Source organism: Lepidochelys olivacea (genome assembly GCF_965140295.1).
Source record: "Lepidochelys olivacea isolate rLepOli2 genome assembly, chromosome: 9".
NCBI classification, from domain to species: Eukaryota; Metazoa; Chordata; order Testudines; family Cheloniidae; genus Lepidochelys; species Lepidochelys olivacea.
In genome coordinates this window covers 74,170,849-74,193,096 of record NC_140419.1, presented here as the reverse complement: position 1 = coordinate 74,193,096, position 22,248 = coordinate 74,170,849, and the positions used below count along the sequence as shown (strand labels likewise).

The window sequence follows — 22,248 nt, the reverse complement described above, 5'->3', positions numbered from 1 at the left end:
AATAGGAAAATTGTTTTAGAATGAAGGAAATATTCGAGTTCTGGCAAATTAAAGTGTCAGTGAGTCTGAAGTTGCGATATCATAGGTAATGTCAATGGGCAGTGGCAGTTTGTCTGAGTAAGGATGGATTAGTCCCTACTAAGCATTGAAGGCAACTTCAAAACTTACTATTCAAATGTTCGAGAAATTTTTGACCCCCCCCCCATGACTGACTCTGGGGTGGAGAACGGACAGTAACAGTTTTTCTCAAAATTAAAAATATTGATAATTTCTTTGCTTTCTCGGGTGGTGCAAAGGGCCATAAACTGGCAGCAGTGTGGAGGACTATAGAGCATAGCTTTATGCCTGGCTCTCTCCCCTGAGTGCCCTTCAGTGAACTCTGCCCCCCCCCACTCCTGAGATCCTGCATAAAGGATTTGGGGTCTAGTAACAGTGTTAAATAAAAATGTAGCATCAAGTAGCCTAGCCATTTAGATAAATTAATGCATCTAAAGAATTAAAAGATAGGCCTTAGATGTTTTCTAAAGCAGATGGACACACGGCTGTAAGGTTTTGTTAGCAGAAAATTAAACTTTGCACGCTATATTTTATTAATAGACAAAGAATGTTTATTTCCTAGCTGTTTATTACCCATAGGTCACAAGTGCTCACACCAACATATATATTGTATCTGTATGGATATAAAATGGACTCCAAGTGCCTCTAATATAACTAAAATATAGAAAAGAAACCCTTTACAAAAGCCAGCACCTATTTAAGTATTGTAGAACCCTTAATTCCTCTCCTCCCAGTATCTTCTCTATATTTTTTTTCAAACCCCACCACATTGCTTCAACTTTCTATTTTATCACTTATACCAAAATCATTGGGACACATACTGTGGTCCTGAATCAAGTGGGAATTTTGCTCCATTAACAACAGAATATAGCCCAAGAACTATTTTCATTTTACTTTTCCCAATATAAAAAATGGATATGCCACATTCTTGAAATTTTAATTTACAAGTAAATTTCAAGAATCTTAAACTATGCCTACCTAGTACAGATAGTCACAGCTGGTTTTCAGTTTATAAAGGGTCAGTCAAAAACTTATTCATGTGATCTCTAATGCATTTTTTAAAACTTAGTTGTCTTAAGTTTAAAAGATTATTTTGCCAGTTTATAGATGTTTTTCATAAAATGTATCTGCTAAATTAGCACTGATCACTTAAGACCCAGCACTGAGGAGCTGGTCTTGCTCCCAAGTTAAAGCATTTTGGTTAGTTTATGTACAGAAATGCTGTAAATGTTTTCAGAGAGGTAACTTATGCCATTTTGAGATCAGAATTTGTGTGCTTTTTTTTTTTAAATATAAACTTCTCTGATTAAATTTCTATTAGTTCTAGTGGCTACACTTATCTTTTCTCATCTGTCCATACTGAGATCAAATGCTAAGTGCAGGATTAGAACTAATGTAAGATCTGTGAAGTAATAAATTAACACTTTAGCAGTAGAAACTGGTACCACTATTTTAAATACTTAAGTGTATCAAAATCATGAGCACCACCCTTTCAAGAAATGCTGATGTGCAGACATATATGTCAATCTTTACCAAGTAATTTGTAATTGATGTAATTTTGCCTCTACCATTCACGATTATTATTCTTCACCAGGCATGCAGACTAAATATGTGGGGTTTTTGGTCCTCTCCTTAGTAATGCAGCAAGGAATGGAAAATACCCCTTCACTCAATGTGGTCTGGAAGGACTGAACTTTATAAATGGTATGGCCTGTTGCTTTTCATATCTATAGAGAATGTAGCGTCTGGGATTTAACTGCATGTAATGCTAGTATAGTGGTGGTAATGGGCAGACTATGAAAAATGCGTGTTCTTCATCAGATAGAAGTTAATTTGCTTGCTTTGAGTAAGGCCAGCCCTTGCTTTTCACAATCCATTATTTCCCCACTGCGTGTCTTTAACACATACACCTTTGACTGGGGTTCAGGGAAAGGCCTGGTTCTAAATATTAGACTAATGATGAAAAACAGCAGAAGGTTAAAGCCATGATACAGTCATTTGGTATGAGCTCCTTTAAGCAGCTGGGACTGTCACTGGATCTGTTCATTCCTAAAAGAAATAAGCAGTTAATTGAGTGGAAGTTATTCCTGACACAAAACAAACATCACATTAGATTTCACATATGTAACCATTTTGCTGTACATGTACGAGTGCTTACAAATAAGTCTATGTAAGAAACATGGTTGATTTTATATAATAGGTATCAGACATTCCATGGGACTCAGATATATACGTAAAGTGAATAGCCTTAGTTCCCATTCAGTGCCTAACGTTAAGCACCCAGGTTTAAATATTCTAGTACTCATGGTAACATGCTACTCAACTGCTACTTATTTTTAAAAACTACAGTAATGAGCGCATAGGTGCGTCTGAAAATTTTACCTATGCACACCACCACATTTCAGTGACAAAAACTTGCTTAAATACTGATAATGTTTTGTGGTAATTGAAATACACTGCCTCATATGTTGTTACAGGTAAAGTTAAAAAAACAAAACACTTCTAGTATAAACCTATATTGTCATAGGTTTGTAACTTAAGTAAAATAATTTCTTTTCAACTGAAACCTGCTACAGTCGAACCTCAGAGTTATGAGCACCTTGGGAAGGGGGAGGTTTGTAATTCTGAACAAAATGTTATGGATATTCTATCAAAAGTTTACAATTGAACATTGGCTTAATACAGCTTTACTATACAGAAGAAAAATGCTCCTTTCCTTTTTTTTTTTTTGAAGTAGTTTACATTTAACATTTACATTAACATTTATATTTATTGGTCTCTGCTGCTGCTTGATTGCATACTTCCAGTTCCAAATGAGGCATGTGGTTGACTGGTCAGCTCATAACTCTGAGGTTCTACTGTATGAAGATCTTGGGTGAAAACCTGGTGCCGCCGACTTTAAGTCCTGCTCCCATTAAGGTGTGGGAGGGATTTTTCATTTTGGGAGCTGTCTGCAGGAGATAAAACCTCAAAATTTCTCTCAGCTTATAGTACTCACTCTCTCTCCTGTAGTGAAATAAACAAACAAGTTTAACTTTCAAACAGGCTCCAGCTGCCCCTTGTGACTCCTACACCTCTCTCTCCCTGTACTCAGAATTGAGTATGCTCCTATGGTGTCCCCTACAGGAGGAACAGCCTCCCCACTCTCTCCTTAAAACCCACCAATCTTTCCTACATGTCATATGTTTGTTTCTTCAGTGAAAGGAACTGGTTTGTCTGTGTGAAGTGCCAGCTAAGTTTACGAGGCTGGATGTATATTTATTTTCAGGGTTAAAGTACTGCTCCCCAGAAACCTTTGTCTGCAAACTACTTGTATTCAAAAGCAAGCCTCTATGCACTGCTCTGCTTATTGTAAAAGGGCCCTAAAACCAATGCTGATTCCAACTGGTGGAGGACTCCTCAGGCACTATGTATGGCTGGCTGCTGAGGATCCCCTCAGAAGCCCTGGAGACTACATGTAGTTGAAGGGGTGGGGGCTTTAGTTTACAGCAAGCAGAGATTCCAGGCAATGTTGTGGGGCAACCTTGAAATTGCTTGTAACTGTCTCAATTATACCACAGAGCCAAAGGAGCAGCCCAGGTTTCAGAGCAGATAAAGGTGATTTGAAGCCACCAGCATCCCTGGGCTTTGAATTTTGTATGAGAGCCTCTTATTCACCCACCCTACTAGTTTGTTGAGGGTGTGGTACATCCTATTAGAGATAACAAAAAATAGGGCACATTTTCAGTGCTGGGATTTAATAGCTGATTTGGCTTAATCTTCATTTACCACATACCAGTACTACTTATCGTGTAATATCAATAAAAACTGTAACCCTTTCAAAGGCTAAAGTAGGGTTGTAAGATATGAGGTACAATAGACGAGAGGAAAAAAGTAGAGGCTATTCTACTTATTATTCTTCAACATGCATAGACCATTTTTAGTACTTGTCTATTATGAAACATTCTCTAGGCTGTTCTTACTGACCTATTGCTCATTTTGCTATTTTATTTACAGAAAAGAAGTCTCCAAAATAAGTTTTGTTGCCTTAATGCTTTTTACTAGCCCATTTTTGGCTTCTTTAGAGTACTGAATCTGCACATCAACAACAAATGATATATAACTAACATGGATAACTTACATGTTTCTACATTGCTTCAGTCTTCTCAATTACAATAGTCTCTGTTTGTCTAACTGGTGATGAAACCATGTAGTCATCAGACAGGAGACCAAGGATTGGATATTGGTTCATGTACCTGTATAAAAAGTTTTGCAAAACTGTAAGTGGAATACTGTTTAAAAAGCTCAGCAGAGATAAACATCTATGTCCAGAGCAGTATCTCATCTTGGAGACCAAATTCAACCTTTCCCCCACGATACTCACTTCTAGATTAGTTATTGCGCCCAGATTGGTTTAAAAAGAGTTAATATCTAAACCATAATTTTTGAAAGGCTTTAGTTAATTGGTTACCAACTGAAATTCTCTCTCCTCAAAGGCATCCACTTTAGAAGTGTGTGTTTCCACATGTATTACTTTTTCTTTTAAAGCCAAACACTCATTACTAACTATATGCCATGATTCTGTTCAACACCCATTAATTAGCATTAAGGGATGCTCAAAAGACACAGGCATACAGTTGCAGAGGACCAAAAAAAAAAAAAAATGGCGACAGTATGGACATGTGTGTTCTCAGCCCAGGACATGTCTACACTACAATCTTAAGTCGACCTATGTTAGCTCGACTTACAGCCACCACAGTAATTACTGCGATGGCTGCTGGACACACTACCGTCCTTCTGTCAGTGGTGTGCATCCTCACCAGGAGCGCTTCCACCAACTGAAGAGGGGCAGTGGGGCTAAGAGACAAGGATTTCAGCTCCACACATCTCCCTGCCAGGAGCAGGGGGAGGGCAGCCACCTGGGGCTTTCTGTCTCTGGCAGGGAGATCCAGCCCAGACTCCTGTCAGTTGCAGCTTTCTTGTGAATTTCATGGCTCCAAAGGAGCTGTGAAATTGACCAGACAGCCAACAGTCTTAACTACACCAGCCTAAGTGGAGGTGTAATAGGGCCCATACATTGGTGGGAGCAAGGCTGTAGTATAAACACTAACATAAGCGGCCTTATGTCAACCTAATTCTGTAGTGTACACCAAGCTTTAGTGTTGTTAACTCTGAAGAGCAAAATGGATTAAATAGTACATATTTTTTATCCCTAAAGCAAGCAAATCTAAATCAGCATTCACATACAGACAGAGATTGCCATATTTATTCTGATAAATACAAATGTTTTGAATAAAAAGTGCAGTAAGATAGATTTCCAACTAAGTCTTAGAACACTGGCATTTCTCAGACATATACAACTTTCTAAGGTTTAGTTTATCAAGTGAGATTCAGAGGAAGGAACACACATTTATCTTCACATTCTCCAAACACTTCATTAAAATGGTCAGTGGGACTATATAAAGCACATCCTCCCCAGACATTTTTCTTAAGCCCAGATATTAAATAAACATTTTATAAGAGAATCTTGTAACCTGACGTTTGCAGGCCACTACTGCTGTGAAAACCAGTATAAAATGAAAATTAAAAAACGAATTTTAAGAAAGAATTATATTGCTACATTACTTTTTTGTGATGATAGACTTTGTTACACCTGTGGATTGATTACATGATAATCTTTCTTGCTTCAACCTGAAGAGTTCCTAAGGAAACCAAAAATAACATTTAGTGAAGAGTTCAGAATTATCATTTTTAACTCTGAAGTCACAAGAAAATAATTAAGGTTAAACTCCTTTCAGAAGACACAATGGAATCAAATTTGGTTATTCCAATAGACTGGGTCAGAGGAAGGGCCTACAGGCTCTACCTAACAGTCAAGGGTATTACTAGGGGTTGGGCAAAAATTACTCCTTTTTCAGGAGAGACAAAGGTTGAACAGGTTGCAGAACTCCCCTCTCTATGAAGCATGCTCATAAATTCCTCTGGCATCCACTTAGCATGGAGGAAAGGAAGGGGCAGCTGTTGATAAGTATTAAAGATTCTTACAAAGGAATTTTATAGTAATAGATGGAAGAAGTGTCCTGCAAACCAAAGACTTATAGTTTTACACGTAGCAGAGCAATTAAAGGAAACAGCACTACTGATCTGTTATCTTGGCAGATCTTCTCTACCCCACCTGCTCTATCTTCCACCTTAAATTCTAATGATTTACACCGTTAAAATTTGAATTTTCTTATAGTCCTCAACAGGGTAAGAGTAAATAATAGACTTCATAAAAGTGCAGCACAAATGAACACTGTTTTACCTCTTGCTGCTGTTTAATAAAAGTCTCCTTCTCTTCTAACATTGAAGTAAGTTCATGCAGCCTCATCTGGAAGTCACTGTTACTTCCATCTCTTCTTGAAATATCTTGCTGGAACTGGTTTATCTGGGACTTTAAAAAAACAAAACAGTTACGCACATGGTAAGGAATCTAAGGAAAATAATAGCTCTGAAGTCTACACATCTTAAATAAAGCTGACTTGCAATGAACAAACAATGGAGTTGTGCCCCTTTTTTTGCTGCCTTGTGTTTCAAAAAGATCTGAATTTTAATTTTTTTTTTTGGTGGGGGAAGAAAAGAAAAGCAAAGAAAGAAAAGGAGGAAATTCAAGTCTTTCTATGTTGTTTTTCCTGAAACATGCTACAGGCGATAGGAGAACCGGTAGAACTCGGATAATTAAAAACTTGATTGACAGGAGAAGCCAATTTTATTCATATGTTTAAAACTGTTGGTTTGTTTTTAGTTAACACCTATTTTTCACACACACCTGAACAGGAGAAAAGATGGCTTAGTTAAAAGTTAAATATAAATCTAAGACCCCCAACGGAGTCTTCTGTCAAAACTGTGGAACACTAAACTTGAATTACTGAATTACCATAATAGGTTAAAAAAAACAAAGAAAGCTTTTCAGGCCTTTTTAATACATAATGAACTAAAAAGGCAAAAAGTCCACCTTTTCCTCCTTTGCTGGTCACCTTTAAACTAGAATTAAGCTAATTTTATCCAGTTTGTGGATTTATTTTATTTAATGCACTACTTCTCCCATGTTTTGCTGCTGTTTGTTTTCTGTTACTTTATGATTATTTAAGATTTCTATTATGGTAGTGTCTAGAAGCCTAGATAACGATCATGACCATGAATATATGGAAAATCTAAGGAAATTATGGTCCTGTCTGTGTGACTAGTCCTGGACATGACTCTGAAAATGAAGGATTTTCATCAAATAATAGAAGGATAATTTTTTTTGATTCTGCATCCTACTGGCATACACTTAAAAATCCAAATTTTATTTAAAAGTTTTATATCTGCTATTGGTACAAAACTCCAACTTTATTTCTTTCAGGACTCCAACTGAAAGAAATAAAAAGGGTAAAGATATTTGTATTTCCAGTTTGTCCACTTGGTACATTTGTCAGCACTTTAGATCTCATCTCCCTATGTTTGTGTGGATTCTCACACAGCAAGAAACCACATTAAAATAACCAGATTAATATTAAAAAAAATGGTCAGGGAGACTCAAGAATAGGTCAACTTCAATTAAATGATTTTAGCTCCTTTTTGGTGCAATGGCGTGGTTCCGAGTTAAAATAAAAGCACTAGTGAACTACTAAAGTAATAATGTTGTTTGGTATCAGTAAGTTTATGAAACTCAGCATGCTCTGGTAAATTCTTTTGGTTACCAATTATAGCACAAGTTAGAAAGATCTCTAAGCAGGCCAAATATAAATACAGTACCTTTGTGTGACAGAGGTTTTATAGGTACAATTTAAATCAGGATCTGTCTTATTCTATGAAAGCTGCCTTTCTGGTTAGTTTTTGCACGCTCGCAAAATACATGAATCTTTTGTTTATGCTCAACTCACAAGTCTCTAATGTGTAGTAAAACTGCCAACCCAGTTTTGGAGTCAGAAAAGATTCTGTAAAATCTGCTTCTGAAGGGTGAATTATTAGTTTTCAACCAAACACAACGTGAACAATAAAGCGAGGATTTCAATGGATACAAAACAGAGACCACTATCTCTCATTTCAAACCACAAAATAGCTGAAGTATGTATATTTGGTTGGTATAAGCTTCTTCCATTTTGTAATTTTGAAAATGGAACCTGCCACTTTCCTATATCCATACTTTGCTCAGAAATCTGTATATGTTTATGAATGTATATGTTATAAGATAACCAACATACCCTAAGATTGCGGATCTCTCTATCTTTATCCTCTCTCAAGTTGTTAATCATCTCCACGTAACGACTAGAGAGCTCATCTGTGCTGGTTTGTATCACTGGATTAGAACAGGTCTATGCAAAACAAAATTATAGCACTCTTAATTATTATGTATTTACATTAGATGAGAAAACAAGAAAATTATCTTTACATGTCACTTTCCCTCCACCGTATGAATTCTAAATCTAGTGAAGCTGGATTTAGGAGTGAAAAAATAGTGACAAGAAAATAAAAAAAACATTACCTTCATTCTCAGGTTCTGGATCTCCTGTTCCAAGGCACGCTTGCAGTATTCCACTTCTTTTAACCGACAGTCCTTCTCTCCCTCAGCATATCGGAGAGAGATGATCTGTTCCTCCAGTGAACGACATTTTGCAGCACTGTCTCTGAGTCCTTGCTATGAAAGCAGCAAACAAAAAATTCTTAGATATGGTCAGTGAGGTAGTCTCAAGGTTTGTCTTTGAGCAAAGCTCAGTTTTGGGTATACAGTTACTTATGGTGAGCCATTTTTTAACTTATTGTCCTACAAACTTTATTCATAGCTGATTCATATCAGCTGGAGAGCCAGATGTTGGGAGATGCTGCACATATTCAACTTCTGTTAAATCAATGGAAATTAAAGGCAGTCCGCACTTCCCTGCGCCAGGCCTTTAGTGTATATACTGTATCGAGTGTTGGTGTAAGCATGTGTGGAAAGAGGTTGGGCATTCTAGGAGGTAGGCCAAATTCACTCTAGAAGCTGTGAAACTTAGCACTGGATTTTTCAAGCAAGTAAGTTCTTCAGATCACTAGTTTTGGACAAAATTGCCTACCCCCAAAAGACTGCCCAATGTTTATTTGATATAGTGGGTTAAATTCTTAATAGGCTTTCACAGGTGGACAACAACTTCAATTGTACATGGAGCATTACTAAAAAAAATTTAAACAAATTACTAGCAGACTCAACTTACTGCTTCTGCTGGAGTGGCTATGAATTATGATATTTTTGGCAATTACCATATCCTACACAGAACACATTTCCAGATCTCATTCACTTGCAACTGATAAATACGATTTTTTTAAACACACACAAATGTATTTTTAAAAATTAATGTAGAAAAAATAAATTGGATCCATAAGGCTCCATTACATGGACAGAGCAGCATATGGAGCCTTAGTATAAATGAGAATTGGCCCCTTTATTTTTCTAGCCAGAACCCTATGTATTAGATCAGGGGTAGCCAGCCTGGGAAGGAGCCAGAATTTACCAATGTACATTGCCAAAGAGCCACAGTAATATGTCAGCAACTCCCACCGGCAACTCTGACGATCGGCACCTCCCACAATCAGCTGTTTCTCGTGTGCAGGAGGCTCTGGGGGGAGAGGGGAGAAGTGAGGGCATGGCAGGCTCGGGGGGAAGGGGCAGAGTCGGGGCAGGGCCTGGGGCAGAGCAGGGGGTTGAGCAATGAGCACCACCCAGCACATTGGAAAGTTAGCATCTGTAGCTCCAGCCCCGGAGTTGGCATCTATACAGGGAGCCACATATTAACCTCTGAAGAGCTGCATGCAGCTCCAGAGCCACAGATTGGCCACCCCTGTGTTAGATGTCTGAACATCTCCGGTAACAGTACTCGTATAAAGTGTTCAGAACAACACATTCACATGTTACAGAGAATGCTGATCTCTGGTCTCTCTCCTTTTTGTTGGAAGCTGTTCTACCAAGAATAGATTTGTGAAAGTTGTTCATAGAGCTCAGTATTTATTTTAAGTGTGAATTCTTGAGGGATAGTAAATTTGTTCATAATAAATATATGAATTTACCTGCTGTTGGCGATTATTCTCTCTCACGGATGCCAACAGTGCTTCATACTCCTTTACCTGAGATTCTTTAAAAGCCAGGTCTTTCTCTAGTAACATCTTGTCAGTTTCCAATTTCTATGAGACAAAAGTACTTGTTATGAATAGCTACTAAAATTTGTCAGTATAAATAAAAAAATGGATCCCCTTATTTTTAAAAGAAACAAATGAATTAAAAGGACTAATTTATCACAAAGTCAAACTAAATGAAACAAGACCCCAAAGTGTGTACTTAATTCTAAATCAGTTTTGTTGGATATACTTTAAATTCTATCTGTGATTTGTTTGCTCTGTTACAATACTGCACACTTAGCCCAAAGTGTCCGTGGTTACATTATTTTCTATATAGATTCTTATATCATGATAGTAGTGCATTAAGCAACATGACTAACATATGTTACGTTTGTTCTCTCATCCTGGTCAAGTTAAGCACCATCAAGTGAGGGTAGACATAAATTCTCCACCGTATATATAGTTCTATTATTTTGCTGTCCTGTCTTCCTATGCTATGCACATCATCCTGGTATCAGAGTATCCTTCATCAAAACAGGCAATTACCTATACAGCTAATTATTAAGGGAAAATCATCATGCAACAGTAGTAACTGCAGTGGAGTTTGCTGCTGGGACAAGATACTAGTCTAGTCTAAATTTTTCTTTATGGACTAAAGCTGATTCTTGCAAATACTTGAAACAATGTAATGTAAAAACTCAGATCTGTGTTATGCAGGAGGTCAGACTAGATGATCATAATGGTCCCTTCAGGCCTCCAAATCAACCAACTGAAGAGATCAGACAATGGAAACTAAATTTTGCAATGACCTACCCCTAAGTCATCTTGTAGATGGCAGAGCTCCCCACGCAAACTGCCAAAAGTGGAAAGTACAAGTCGCAGTGATTTATCTGATGTCACTCTCATCTAGGAAAAAGAAAAGGATTGATTTCAGATTCTTTGTGGGATATAATCTTTGACAATAACTAAAAATAACCAAACAACAAGAATAGTAAAACTGATTGTCTTTAGTTTAACAGTATGGGATTTATTTGAAATCTGTTTAGAGACGTTAGATAATTTCAAACTTGGACATTACATTTACTCTGCAGCTAACTAATTCTAGAAACAGAATTGTAAGAGCTGCTCATGTCACTTGTACTTTGAAATCTGAATCCATGACTACAAGGATGAGACTTTTTCATTCACTAAAAACAACACTGTCAGTTACACAAAATTATTTAGATTATTGCCTCATAATATAGGACAAAATAAACATTCCAACTAAGAAAGAATAAGAGAAATAAAGAAGAGTTTCATATTTGCACACAGTGGGAAGGGAAAAAAAAATAATATTTCTGATTTTCAGCTATATTGTGAGTTTACAGCATTCAGAATTAGAGCAATTACAAAAAAAAACCAAAACCATTAGTCATCACTCCTGGGAAAGCACACACCAGTGAGTCAATGTCTTTGAGATCTGCCAAACTAAGCTTTCACCCCAAGGACAAAAACCATTAGATAAAAACACCAGCTCCTCCCTTTAGTGGAGAAAAGCAAAACAGATTTAAAAGGAGTCAGTAGTGCTTAGTAATGCTGTATTGGCTGTCTTCTTTTTCCATTGTTAATACACTGAAGTGGCGGAGTGCTGGGCCTGTTCATATTAAAACAATATGTTATTGTAGTATCTCATGGTGCAACAAGTCTGTTTTAAAGTTATGGTGAAGAGTCAAGTTGTTTTCCTTTAAAGGATACAAAAACAGCTCTAGCTACTGGTAGGATCAATGACTCTTGGGATTATCAGTGAAGGCTTGGTATTTATATAGTAAAGATTGTAATCTGATCTTTTTATGTCTGGATCAAAATGGATCATGTTTCCCTGTCTACTTAATTTTCTTATTAATACGCAGCACTTTTGAAAGCTTCTTTCACAGGATTCCCAACATCTCTTCTTAGTTCAAATTAACAGAAGTGTTTTGTAACACACAAGATTAACACTAACAATTTTAACTGAAAGAAATACCTTTGTGTAAAATAAAAATCAGGATCAGCTGTTATTTTGACTACAGGGGTATCAAAATAGTATTTTAAAGCAGCATCTACGAGCTCATGGTACTCCCTCATTATTCCACCTGCTGCCCCTGCAGCAGCTAGCACTAGAAGGGGGCTTCGAACATAACGTTTATACTAAAAAGAAAAGGAGGACTTGTGGCACCTTAGAGACTAACCAATTTATTAGAGCATGAGCTTTCGTGAGCTACAGCTCACTTCCTCAGATGCATATCGTGGAAACTGCAGCAGGCTTTATATATACACAGAGAATATGAAACAATACCTCCTCCCACCCCACTGTCCTGCTGGTAATAGCTTATCTAAAGTGATTTCCAGCACAAATCCAGGTTTTCTCACCCTCCACCCCCCCACACAAATTCACTCTCCTGCAACACGGCTGTTACTCTGAAACGTTTATACTACAATTCCTAAGCAATGCCAGATGAACTAAGGAGGAGTTTCAGTTCTGACTGAGCACATTTCACAGCAGTGACCAGAAAAGCATACCACTAAAATGTATAAAGGATGGGAAAAAAAATACTGAGAATAGCAGCTTTCATTTGGAACCTTGTGTTCTTTTCTGATTACCGCATATCCAAAAACATCTGGCTAAAGGGATCCAAAGATGTGTGACAAAGATTACTAAGAAAGAACATGATTGAGGTATATAAAAAGCGAGGCACACTTTATATTAAGATTCACTTATAAAGTGTTAAGTTATTAATAGATGTCATAAGGAAGTTACAGACATGAGTTATATGTGTTACAGGTAGTCATCAGATGATGTTATAGATGGTTACACAACATGGATTGTAAGCTATCAATAAGATCTGCTGAACTATAACTATTAACAATTCAATAAAATATCTACTAATCACTTCTTAATATAAAACTGTGACCAAATAAGGAAAGGTACAGACAAGGTAATCCAGATGCTCCTATTTAATCCATCCTCATAATGTGAGGAGACTTCCAATCAAACTGAAAGGCGAGAGATTTAAAACGGGTAAAAGGAAATGTGAATAGTGTAAAAAAAGTAATTAGTTTGTGGAAATGACTGCCACAAGACATCAAGGCCAAGCCCTTAGGAGGATTCAAAAAAGGATTAGATGTTTATAGGAATAACCTTCACAGTTACATTAGATAGAATAAAAATGTGTAAGACATCAGTGCTTCCAGGTGTAAGACAATCATTAACTGCCTTAAATTAACAGTCTTTTTTGTAGATTTGCAAGTAATATTTTTCGTTTGCATACCTGCAGGAGATAGCGAATTTGCTGCTTTGTCAACTCTGACAGTCCTTTGGGAATCAAACCTTCAATATCTTCTACCTAATAATGAAGACAGAAAAACAAACCAATTCGTTGGCTTTGACATCTCGAATAAGAATTCTTCCTGTATATCACAATGTGATTCCTTCATTAAATTACTCTACTGCTGGGAAAACATGAGAAAGACAGAAAACTCTGAGAAATGGAATGCACACAGATCAAGGTATATCCAGAAAACTTCCAAAATGTATGTCTTACATTGTATATAAAGCTAATTTAGATGGAGACATTAGTTTGAAGCATATTTATTTTTTGCTGATGAATAAGCAAAAAGTCTGTCAATTTTAAATGTGTATATTTTAGAAATAATAAACAATTATGTTCCTATTCTGGAGAAATAAAAGTTACACTGAGTTGCAGCTACACTAGCCTGTGATGTGATCAAATCAAATCCTACATGCTAAGTATGGACAGACTTGGTCAGTAAGTCATTGGAGACTAGAATGACCTACATGCTGCAGGACATGCTATACATGATTTAGTAAATGGAACATTCCAACAGGATCACAGCAGTTAGAGATTGTAACTGACTAATCTGTTTGCATTTGTCAGTCTAAATTCCCTTTAAGTTTCATTTGGAGGCAATATCTTACTTCACTTCTTGTGGAGAAACAACTCTGTGCAGTGTTGTTAAAAACAGCTGCTGCATTTGTGGGAGAGTGAAAGTGCTATATGTTTAAGTATTTACAGTAGGAAGCTTTTTAAGTGACATACATCTTACCCAGGTTTTTACCTATCTTGTCAGTTTTACAGACAAACACACAGGAAAAAAGTTTTAATGTTTGCCCCTCATAAGCTACTAAATAATGGTACTACAAATCATTTAAATGTACATGTTTAAAAACATCATATTTAAACCATATTGCTATAGATCTATTTAGGAATCCTACTGTTTCCTAGGTGTGCACAACTATCAAAAATTGTCCTCCTTATATTACAGATTGGGCTAGATCCTCAGCTGGGGTAAACTGGCATAATTTCATTGAGTTCAAAACTGAGAATCTGCCCCATTGTTATTACCAACAAGTAGTGACCATTTGGACTGGACTCCTCTGAGTGCTTACTTGACTTGTAGATTCATTGTCCTGTGTCCTGTAAAACACACACAAAAATGACAGATTAACAGCGTGCCTCTTGCTGATGTGAAAGAGTAATGAAAAAAAAACCTGCCCAATCATGAGAAGAAAAATGGGCAGGCTTCGGCTCTCCACCACATTTTTAATTTGGGGATCAGAACAAAGGAGGGTTAGCTTCAGCCCAACTGGCCTCTTATATTCCTCGAGGTGACAAGCAACATCAGAGAGCCATTACAATTGCTCTAAGCACTGCCAATGCCTTAACCAGTATCTTGATGAGTTAATTCCTCGGTATTATGAAAATCTTACTATTTTCTACAGACTGGACCAAATTCATTCCTGGAGAAACTTTACTGCCTGAACAGGAGGCAAATCTTTTCCTGGACTCTGTTGAACATCAGTGGTGGGGAGGAGAAGAATGAGGAATTTTAGAAAAACTTGTGATTTGTTTTGAAGATACAGGAACTCCTCACTTAAAGTTGTCCCGGTTAACGTTGTTACGCTGCTGATCAATTAGGGAACATGCTCGTTTAAAGTTGTGCAGTGCTCCCTTAGAACGTTGTTTGGCAGCCACCTGCTTTGTCCACTGTTTGCAGGAAGAGCAGCCCACTGCAGCTAGCTGGTGGGGGTTGGAACCAGGGTGGACCGGCAGCCCCCCCCCCAATCAACTCCCCCCTATCAGCTCCGCACTCCCCTAAGTTCCCTGTGCAGCAGCTGCTCAGCAGGCTATCAATTGCCTGCAGTTCAGCTGTCCCTCCCCCCACATACTGCTCCTGCCCTCTGCCTTGGAGCTGCTCCCAGGAGCCTCCTGCTTGCTGTGCAGGGGAGGGGAGAAGAGGGGGGCCTAAGGTCAGGGTGTCCCCCTCCCCCCTTCTCCTGCACCCCACTTACCCCATCTTCCATAGAGCAGGGGAGACACACAGATAGAGGGAGCGGCTGCCTTAAATCAGCTTGCTGATCTAATTAACAAGGCAGTGTATTTCTGACCCCACTCTGCATACTTAAAGGGGAAATGCGCATCTCTGTCTCTCAAACACACACAGGGTGTATGTCTCTGTCTCTGTCTGCCCTCCCTCCTTTCCTGCTGCCTTGTAGAATGTGAGTGTTAACCCTTGAGGGCTCAGCCAACTGCTAGTTCATCATTTAGCAGTAAGGCTTTCCCTGGGCAATATCCCACCCTCTGACTCCTCCACCTCAACCAAGCTTCACAATCATCATCACTGTGTATCAGTATTAAACTGTTTGTTTAAAACTTATACTGTGTGTGTGTGTGTGTGTGTGTGGTCTTTTGTCTGGTGAAAAAAATTTCCCTGGAACCTAACCCCCCCATTTACATTAAGTCTTATGGGGAAATTGGATTTGCTTAACAACGTTTCGCTTAAAGTCGCATTTTTCAGGAACATAACTACAATGTTAAGTGAGGAGCTCCTGTACTGAATCCTTTCAGATGGCAGCTATCAAATTATTCTTTCATAAGTGGTTTATAATACATGTAGAAAGCAGCTTAATTTGCTTATAGATGCTGTGCATTATGGTGCACATAGCCTGTCTCCGAATCCGGAGCATGTCACTTAACCTTGGCATCAGGGTAGTTTCCTTCTTTTCATCTTCAGGTGAGTACAATAATTAACTGTGTCTTAAAGCAAAAAGTCACAGCGTGCAGTATATTCACTGCAATATGCACTATGTGCTGTCTAAATTATCTTGACAAGGGAAGTACATAGTTGTTTAACTCTGTAAAGTGCCTTGACCATTAGTCAAACAGTTTGAAATACACTTGTTGCATTCAATAAAATAGCATGGCTTCTGACATCTTGAGACATTCAAGGAGTTAAGTTACTATGCACCACACTCTATGAAGTTTAGCTATCTGCAGAATGCAGCTCAAACAAACAGCACTGCTTTCTCTAACCATGGTATACATTCCTGGAACACCACAATGAGGGGGGTCTACAATACCTTCTTCCTATCTTTTCCACATGCTGCAGTAAACAGCTGTACAGGTCATTGCTCTTGCGGTTCACTTCAGCAAGTAGCTCGCCAAAATATCTGGAGTCCAGCTGGTCATTAGCTTCTTGAAGACACTGTACCTGGAGAGGAAAATTTTTTTTAATCAAGGTTAACAAGAAAGACTGCTTTTTTTAAGGTGACAACCATGGGAGTGGAACCCAGAGACGGGGTTGGGCCTGTAACTTGAAAGGGATAAACTTGGGGGACTGAAAAAAGTGTCTCAGAAGAGGCAGCTTACCCAGGGACCATGACAGAGGGAGGGGGAAGTAATCTGCCCAATTTCCCCCTAGTTGGCAGCACAGGATCCATAAAGAAGCAGAAAGCTGTGAGATTTCAACTTAGGCTTGCAGCCCCTTTAAGGATCTTTACTAGCGTACAACAGATCCTTTCACTGCTTAGCTATCTGGGTAGGATAAACTGAACAGCGTCTTGCCCAGCATTCTCCCCAAGGCACTTGTCGCAGGCACTCTGAAAAGGCAGAACAGACACTCTGCTTCTAGGAAGATGGGCTTGAATGGCTGCATAAAGCTGAAGTTGGCTTTAAGCAGCTGTTTCTAGGAGAAAGAATCCCCTCAAAATACAAGGCAGCCTCTGTAATTGTGGAATTTGGAACACACTCAGGATGGGATTCACAAGGGAGATTCAGGCTGAGCGTTACAGCAAATAACTTTTAGGTGCGCTGCTGCCAAGTGGAATTCACAACCCCAAAGACAGGCACCAAGGCTCTGGAGACAGGTGTCCCAGAATGGGATTCTCACAAGCCAGTAAGCTGAGTGGGGAGCCACCTAGGCTAGCCAACAGGAAATGCTGAGAGGGATGTGGGCTGATCCTCGCCCCTCAAATGAAAGTAGACACTTCCCTTCACTCAGGATTCATAGCGGTTAACCCTCTCCTGGAGTTAGGCAGCTAAGCCAGGTCAGCTGTTTTCAAGAAAAATGATGGTGGTGGCACTTATGCTCCCCTTACAACCTTTAGGCCAGAGGTTAGCGCACTCCTGAGGATGTGGGACATCCAGGTTCACCTCCTCCTCTGCCTGATGTGGAGCTGCGATTAAAAACCCAGGTCCTCCACGGCCCAGGTGAATGCCCCCACCAGTGGGCTAGAGACTAGTCTCTCTTTCGCCCAGCCCTGAGTGAACATTCTAGCCCCTGGACTAAAAGTCATAAGGAGGGGGGATGGCACCATCACTTCCTCCTCCAGTTGTGTTTTGTGTTTGGCTTGATCTGGCCAATAGGTTCTAAGGCTGCCTCTGAGCATGTCTACCAGTTTTAGGGTGACCAGATATCAAGATTTTATAGGGACAGTCCCAATATTCAGGGCCTTGTCTTATACAGACACCTATTAACTCCCCAACCCCATCCTGATTTTTCACACTTGCTGTCTGGTCACCCTAACCAGTTTGTGCCCCACAAGTGAGACAGTCTGGGGAATGCCTATGGTGAACCCTGCTTGGAGCTGCTCAGTTGCGTCAGGACCGAGGAAACCGAGCAGGTGCCCAACAGCAGAAATTTAGGGCCTAGCAGACTTCACCCATGGAAACTTAAGCACCTACAGGGATAGGTGGCAGCAGCATAGGAATTTTGTGAATCTGAATTTTGGACTTAGATGCCTGAATCACCCCTTCAGGACCTCAACGCACTATGTAGTCACAGACAATTCAAATTCAACAGCCCAGTGGGAGTAGGGGAGAGAAAAATTATTGGAAAAAAAACTTTTCAGCATTCATTTGGGGCAGGGGAAACCACACCAAAAAAAAAAAATATCACTGAATGAATAAAAAAATAAAAACTGTTGATGACTTCCAGATTTTCTTAATGATTTTTGCTTCCACTGTATTGTGTATGGAAATGTCTTTCAAGTATCCATAGCTACACTAACTCAAATCATGCATTCTAACACACACATGGACATTCTGGAAGATATGCTTTAAGGATTATAGGTTCAGGACCCTTCATCAAGCAAATTAAACTGCAATTTAGATGGAGAATGATAGAACCAGGATCTCAAATAAGATCACTTATTCCGTCACTGTGGTTTACAATACACTTGCAATCTGGAGAAAGAGGAAGCTAGTGGTGCTAACGTATGGAGAAGTGGAACAAAAGGAAGGATCCACCAAAGTAAGCTCTAAACAACAAACAAGTAAACAAAACAAGAATGATATACAACAGACTAGCACTCTAAGAGCACAAAGGAACAGGAGTTCTGACTCAGGCCATGCGGCAGTAAGAAGGAACTGGAGAGGTGTTGACCTGCACAGCCTCTTATAACCTCTGCTGACACACATACAGGCCAATGGACACTGCTAAGAAAACCTGGCGGGAATGTGCACCCACAATCGGAATACTTATAGGGACCACCATTCAAAGAAGAACCTCCTTTTCTTTACTGCAGAATTTAGTACACATGACTACAGTCACCTAGACTGAGGCTGGTTTCCATAGACATCTTTCATTTATTCTGTGGAGCAACCAAATAACGTTTTTGAGTGCAGCAGCATTGCAAAAGCAGTCTTAATTGAATGATACCTCAGCATTCCATAATGTCTTCCTAAGCACAAATGAAATGTGTCTCAACCTCAGAGATGCGGGTTTCTTTTTACATACACACAAATATTAACCTTAACGTGCTATGAAAAAACTTCTCTAACTTTTCAAAAATTCTCCATATGTTCTATTTCACTCATTACAATTGGCATGCTCCTATTTAACTCTATATACAAAAGCACAGCACGTTGAAACGGAAGTGGGAGGATCTGGAGGAGTAGGAGTGAAGGCACCAGTGGCTAGGGACAGGTAAATTCTCTCTAAAGCTGCAGATTAACAAGCAAGGGTTGACTTTCATTACTGTCCTAAAGAACTGTTTCATTTCCTGTATAATTCTAGTGAAAAACATGAGTCACCAGAATAAACTTCTTCCTTTTAAGTTTATCTCCCTCCCCTTGCTTTATCTGTTCCACACATCTTTGTCATGTTCCCTGCTCTTATATAATTTGTACTCTTTTTTTCCCTACTCACCTTGAAGTTGCCTGAGCCACTTATCTGTTCTTGTTGAAGTACTAATGCTGACTATGCATTATCATCACAGAATAAAACTATTATTATGTAATAGACCATTAAAACTAATTTTAATACCTACAAGAATATGTTAAAATCACTTTAAACTGGACATTTAAAATGAAATCAATGAAGGAGATTAAGAATGCAGGGAGTCACTCCATCCTTACTTCCTTAAATTCAGCCTTGGAATTATAAGCAACTGAGAACAAAGAGCACTCTTACAGCCCAGAAGGTAATAAAATGTCTTGCCACACAACAGGTGTTGGCCTACTTAAGCAGCCCTGGAGACCATTCAAACAAGGACTATTGCTCTTTTTTCTTTACAGTAAAATGAGTTAAAATATACTGACCTTGTGTGACTAAGATTGTGGTGCATTTTTAGGTTCTAAAAGTGAAAATCGGATTAAAAATTACTGAATGTTAGTTCTTTTCTTAAAACCGAGTAGGATCTCTATTGGATCACTACTAGAATGCATCTTGCCTTTTCGTTTTGTGGCTAGTTATTTCTTCTCATTTCAGCTTTCTGTTAACTAAAGCTCAAAAATCACACAAAGAACATCTGAGAATTTAACACCTATGCTGCATCAATGAATTGATTATGTTGAATCAAGATGTATAATATTGCATTAGAACTCCCTGAGTCCTCCCAGCAACGATACAGAAGCAGGAAGCCTGCCAAACAGTCAGTGGGGCAACTGGACAATCAAGGTGCTAAAGGAGCACTCAAGGAAGACCATTCTGGAGAAGCTAAATGAATTCTTCACATCTGTCTTCACTGCAAAGGATACAAGGGAGATTCCCACACCAGTGTCATTCTTTTTGATAACAAATCTGAGGAACTGTCCTAGATGGGGATGTTGATAGAGGTGGTTTTGAAACAAATTGATAAACCAGTAATAAGTCACTAGGACCAGATGATATTCACCAAAGAGTTATGAAGGAACTCAAATATGAAATCACAGAACTACTAAATGTGGTATGTAACCTACCCCTTAAATCAGCCCCTGTACCAGATGCCTGGAGGATAGTTAATGTAATGCTGACTTTTAAAAAAGGTTCCAGCGGTGATCCTAGCAACTACAGGTTGGTACGCCTAACTTCAATACCAGGCAAATTGGCTGAAACTATAGTAAATAACAGAATTATCAGACACATAGATGAACATGATACGTTGGGGCAAGAGTCAACACAGCTTTTGTAAAGGGAAATCATACCTGGCCAATCTATTAGAATTCTTTGATGGGGCCAACAAATGTGGGCAAGGATGATCCAATGGATATATAGTGTACTTGGATTTTCAGAAAGCCTTTGACCATGTCCCACCAAAGGCTCTTAAGCAAGGTAAGCAATCATGGGATAAGAGGGAAGGTCCTCTCATGGATCAGTAACTGATTAAAAGATAGAAAAAAAAGGATAGGAATAAATGATCAGTTTTCAGAGTGGAGAGAGGTAAATAGTGGGAGCCCCCCAAGGATGTGTACTGGGACCAATGCTGTTCAACATATTCACAAATTATCTGGAAAAGGGGGTAAACAGTGAGGTGGCAAAGTTACTTGATATAGTTAAGTCCGAAGCTGACTGCAAAGAGTTACAAAGGGATCTCACAAAATTTGGTGACTGGGCAACAAAATGGCAGATGAAAGTCAGTGCTGATAAATGCAAAGTAATGCACATTGGAAAACATAATCCCAATTATACATATGATACATAAAATGAGGGGGTCTAAATTAGCTGTTACCATTCAAGAAAGAAATCATGCAGTTTCTCTAGATAGTGCTCTGAAAACATCGGCTCAGTGTGCAACAGCAATCTAAAAAAGGTGGAGTTTGGTGAAGACCGAGAGCCAGTATTTACACTGGGTTATACTAGTCTTTGGCCTTTACTGATTTTTCTCTGATTACTATTATATGTTGCTATGTTTTCTTTGTACCCTGTGCTCACTTACGGTTCGTATGGTAGTTCTGTAAGGGCCAAACCCTGGTCATGTTAAAATCAACTAGTGCTTTGCCACTAATTTTAGTAGGATAAGGGTTTGGGCATAAATGAATAAAATGTAATGTACTTTGCCTGTTGGATGTTTGCATTTGTTAATTGAGTTGCAGCTTGTTGCCTTTGCCAAATAGAGGCATCGGTTTTCTTGTCTCTGGCAGAACTGGTAAACAAGGTGAGGAGTAGGTAGATAGTCTCTTACCATATGTTGCCATCTTTTGCCAAATGAGTAACCATGGGAACACAAATGTTTCAGAAATTTCTGTGAAACAAAATTCTCTTTTGGTTTGCCACCTCAGTTTTAGAAGATAATAAAAGTTACACTTAGCAGCTCCACCCCACTCTATGTCACCAAGGTGCTACACAAACATTAACTGACATTTAAATTACTGGAGAAAAGTACATTTTAATACTTTTAATCATTCTGATAGTGTGTCAAGGAATATGAATAATGAGTAGGGGCACCATAAAATGTCTAGTCCACGATTCATGGCTAGACATAGCTGCATTTCTTTGTCTAATTGTTACAGCCAAAGTTTTGAACAATAAGTAAAATTGTAATGGTGAAGCGAGACAGCGACTGCATTTGCTTAGTGGGTAGGATGA

The 22,248-nt window shown here is 38.8% G+C and overlaps 1 protein-coding gene and 1 long non-coding RNA gene across 2 annotated transcripts in view; one reads left to right on the top strand and one right to left on the bottom strand.

Annotated features, from left to right (window-relative positions):
- Nucleotides 1–15,138, top strand: part of LOC311525825 — a 37,920-nt gene extending 22,782 nt beyond the window's left edge. Inside the window, exons 4-5 of the long non-coding RNA XR_014712867.1 lie at nt 13,440–13,671; nt 14,906–15,138. This is a non-coding gene — a long non-coding RNA (uncharacterized lncRNA). The remainder of the gene's footprint in view (nt 1–13,439; nt 13,672–14,905) is intronic.
- POF1B (POF1B actin binding protein) overlaps nt 586–22,248 on the bottom strand; it is a 46,144-nt gene continuing 24,481 nt past the window's right edge. The window contains exons 4-14 of the mRNA XM_084638217.1: nt 16,544–16,674; nt 14,573–14,600; nt 13,434–13,508; nt 10,960–11,052; nt 10,099–10,212; nt 8,543–8,695; nt 8,262–8,372; nt 6,341–6,469; nt 5,662–5,738; nt 4,178–4,292; nt 586–2,106 (exon numbers count right to left, since the gene is read on the bottom strand). Coding sequence (XP_084494343.1) covers nt 4,184–4,292; nt 5,662–5,738; nt 6,341–6,469; nt 8,262–8,372; nt 8,543–8,695; nt 10,099–10,212; nt 10,960–11,052; nt 13,434–13,508; nt 14,573–14,600; nt 16,544–16,674 — 1,020 coding nt within the window. The 3' untranslated portion in view covers nt 586–2,106; nt 4,178–4,183. The remainder of the gene's footprint in view (nt 2,107–4,177; nt 4,293–5,661; nt 5,739–6,340; nt 6,470–8,261; nt 8,373–8,542; nt 8,696–10,098; nt 10,213–10,959; nt 11,053–13,433; nt 13,509–14,572; nt 14,601–16,543; nt 16,675–22,248) is intronic.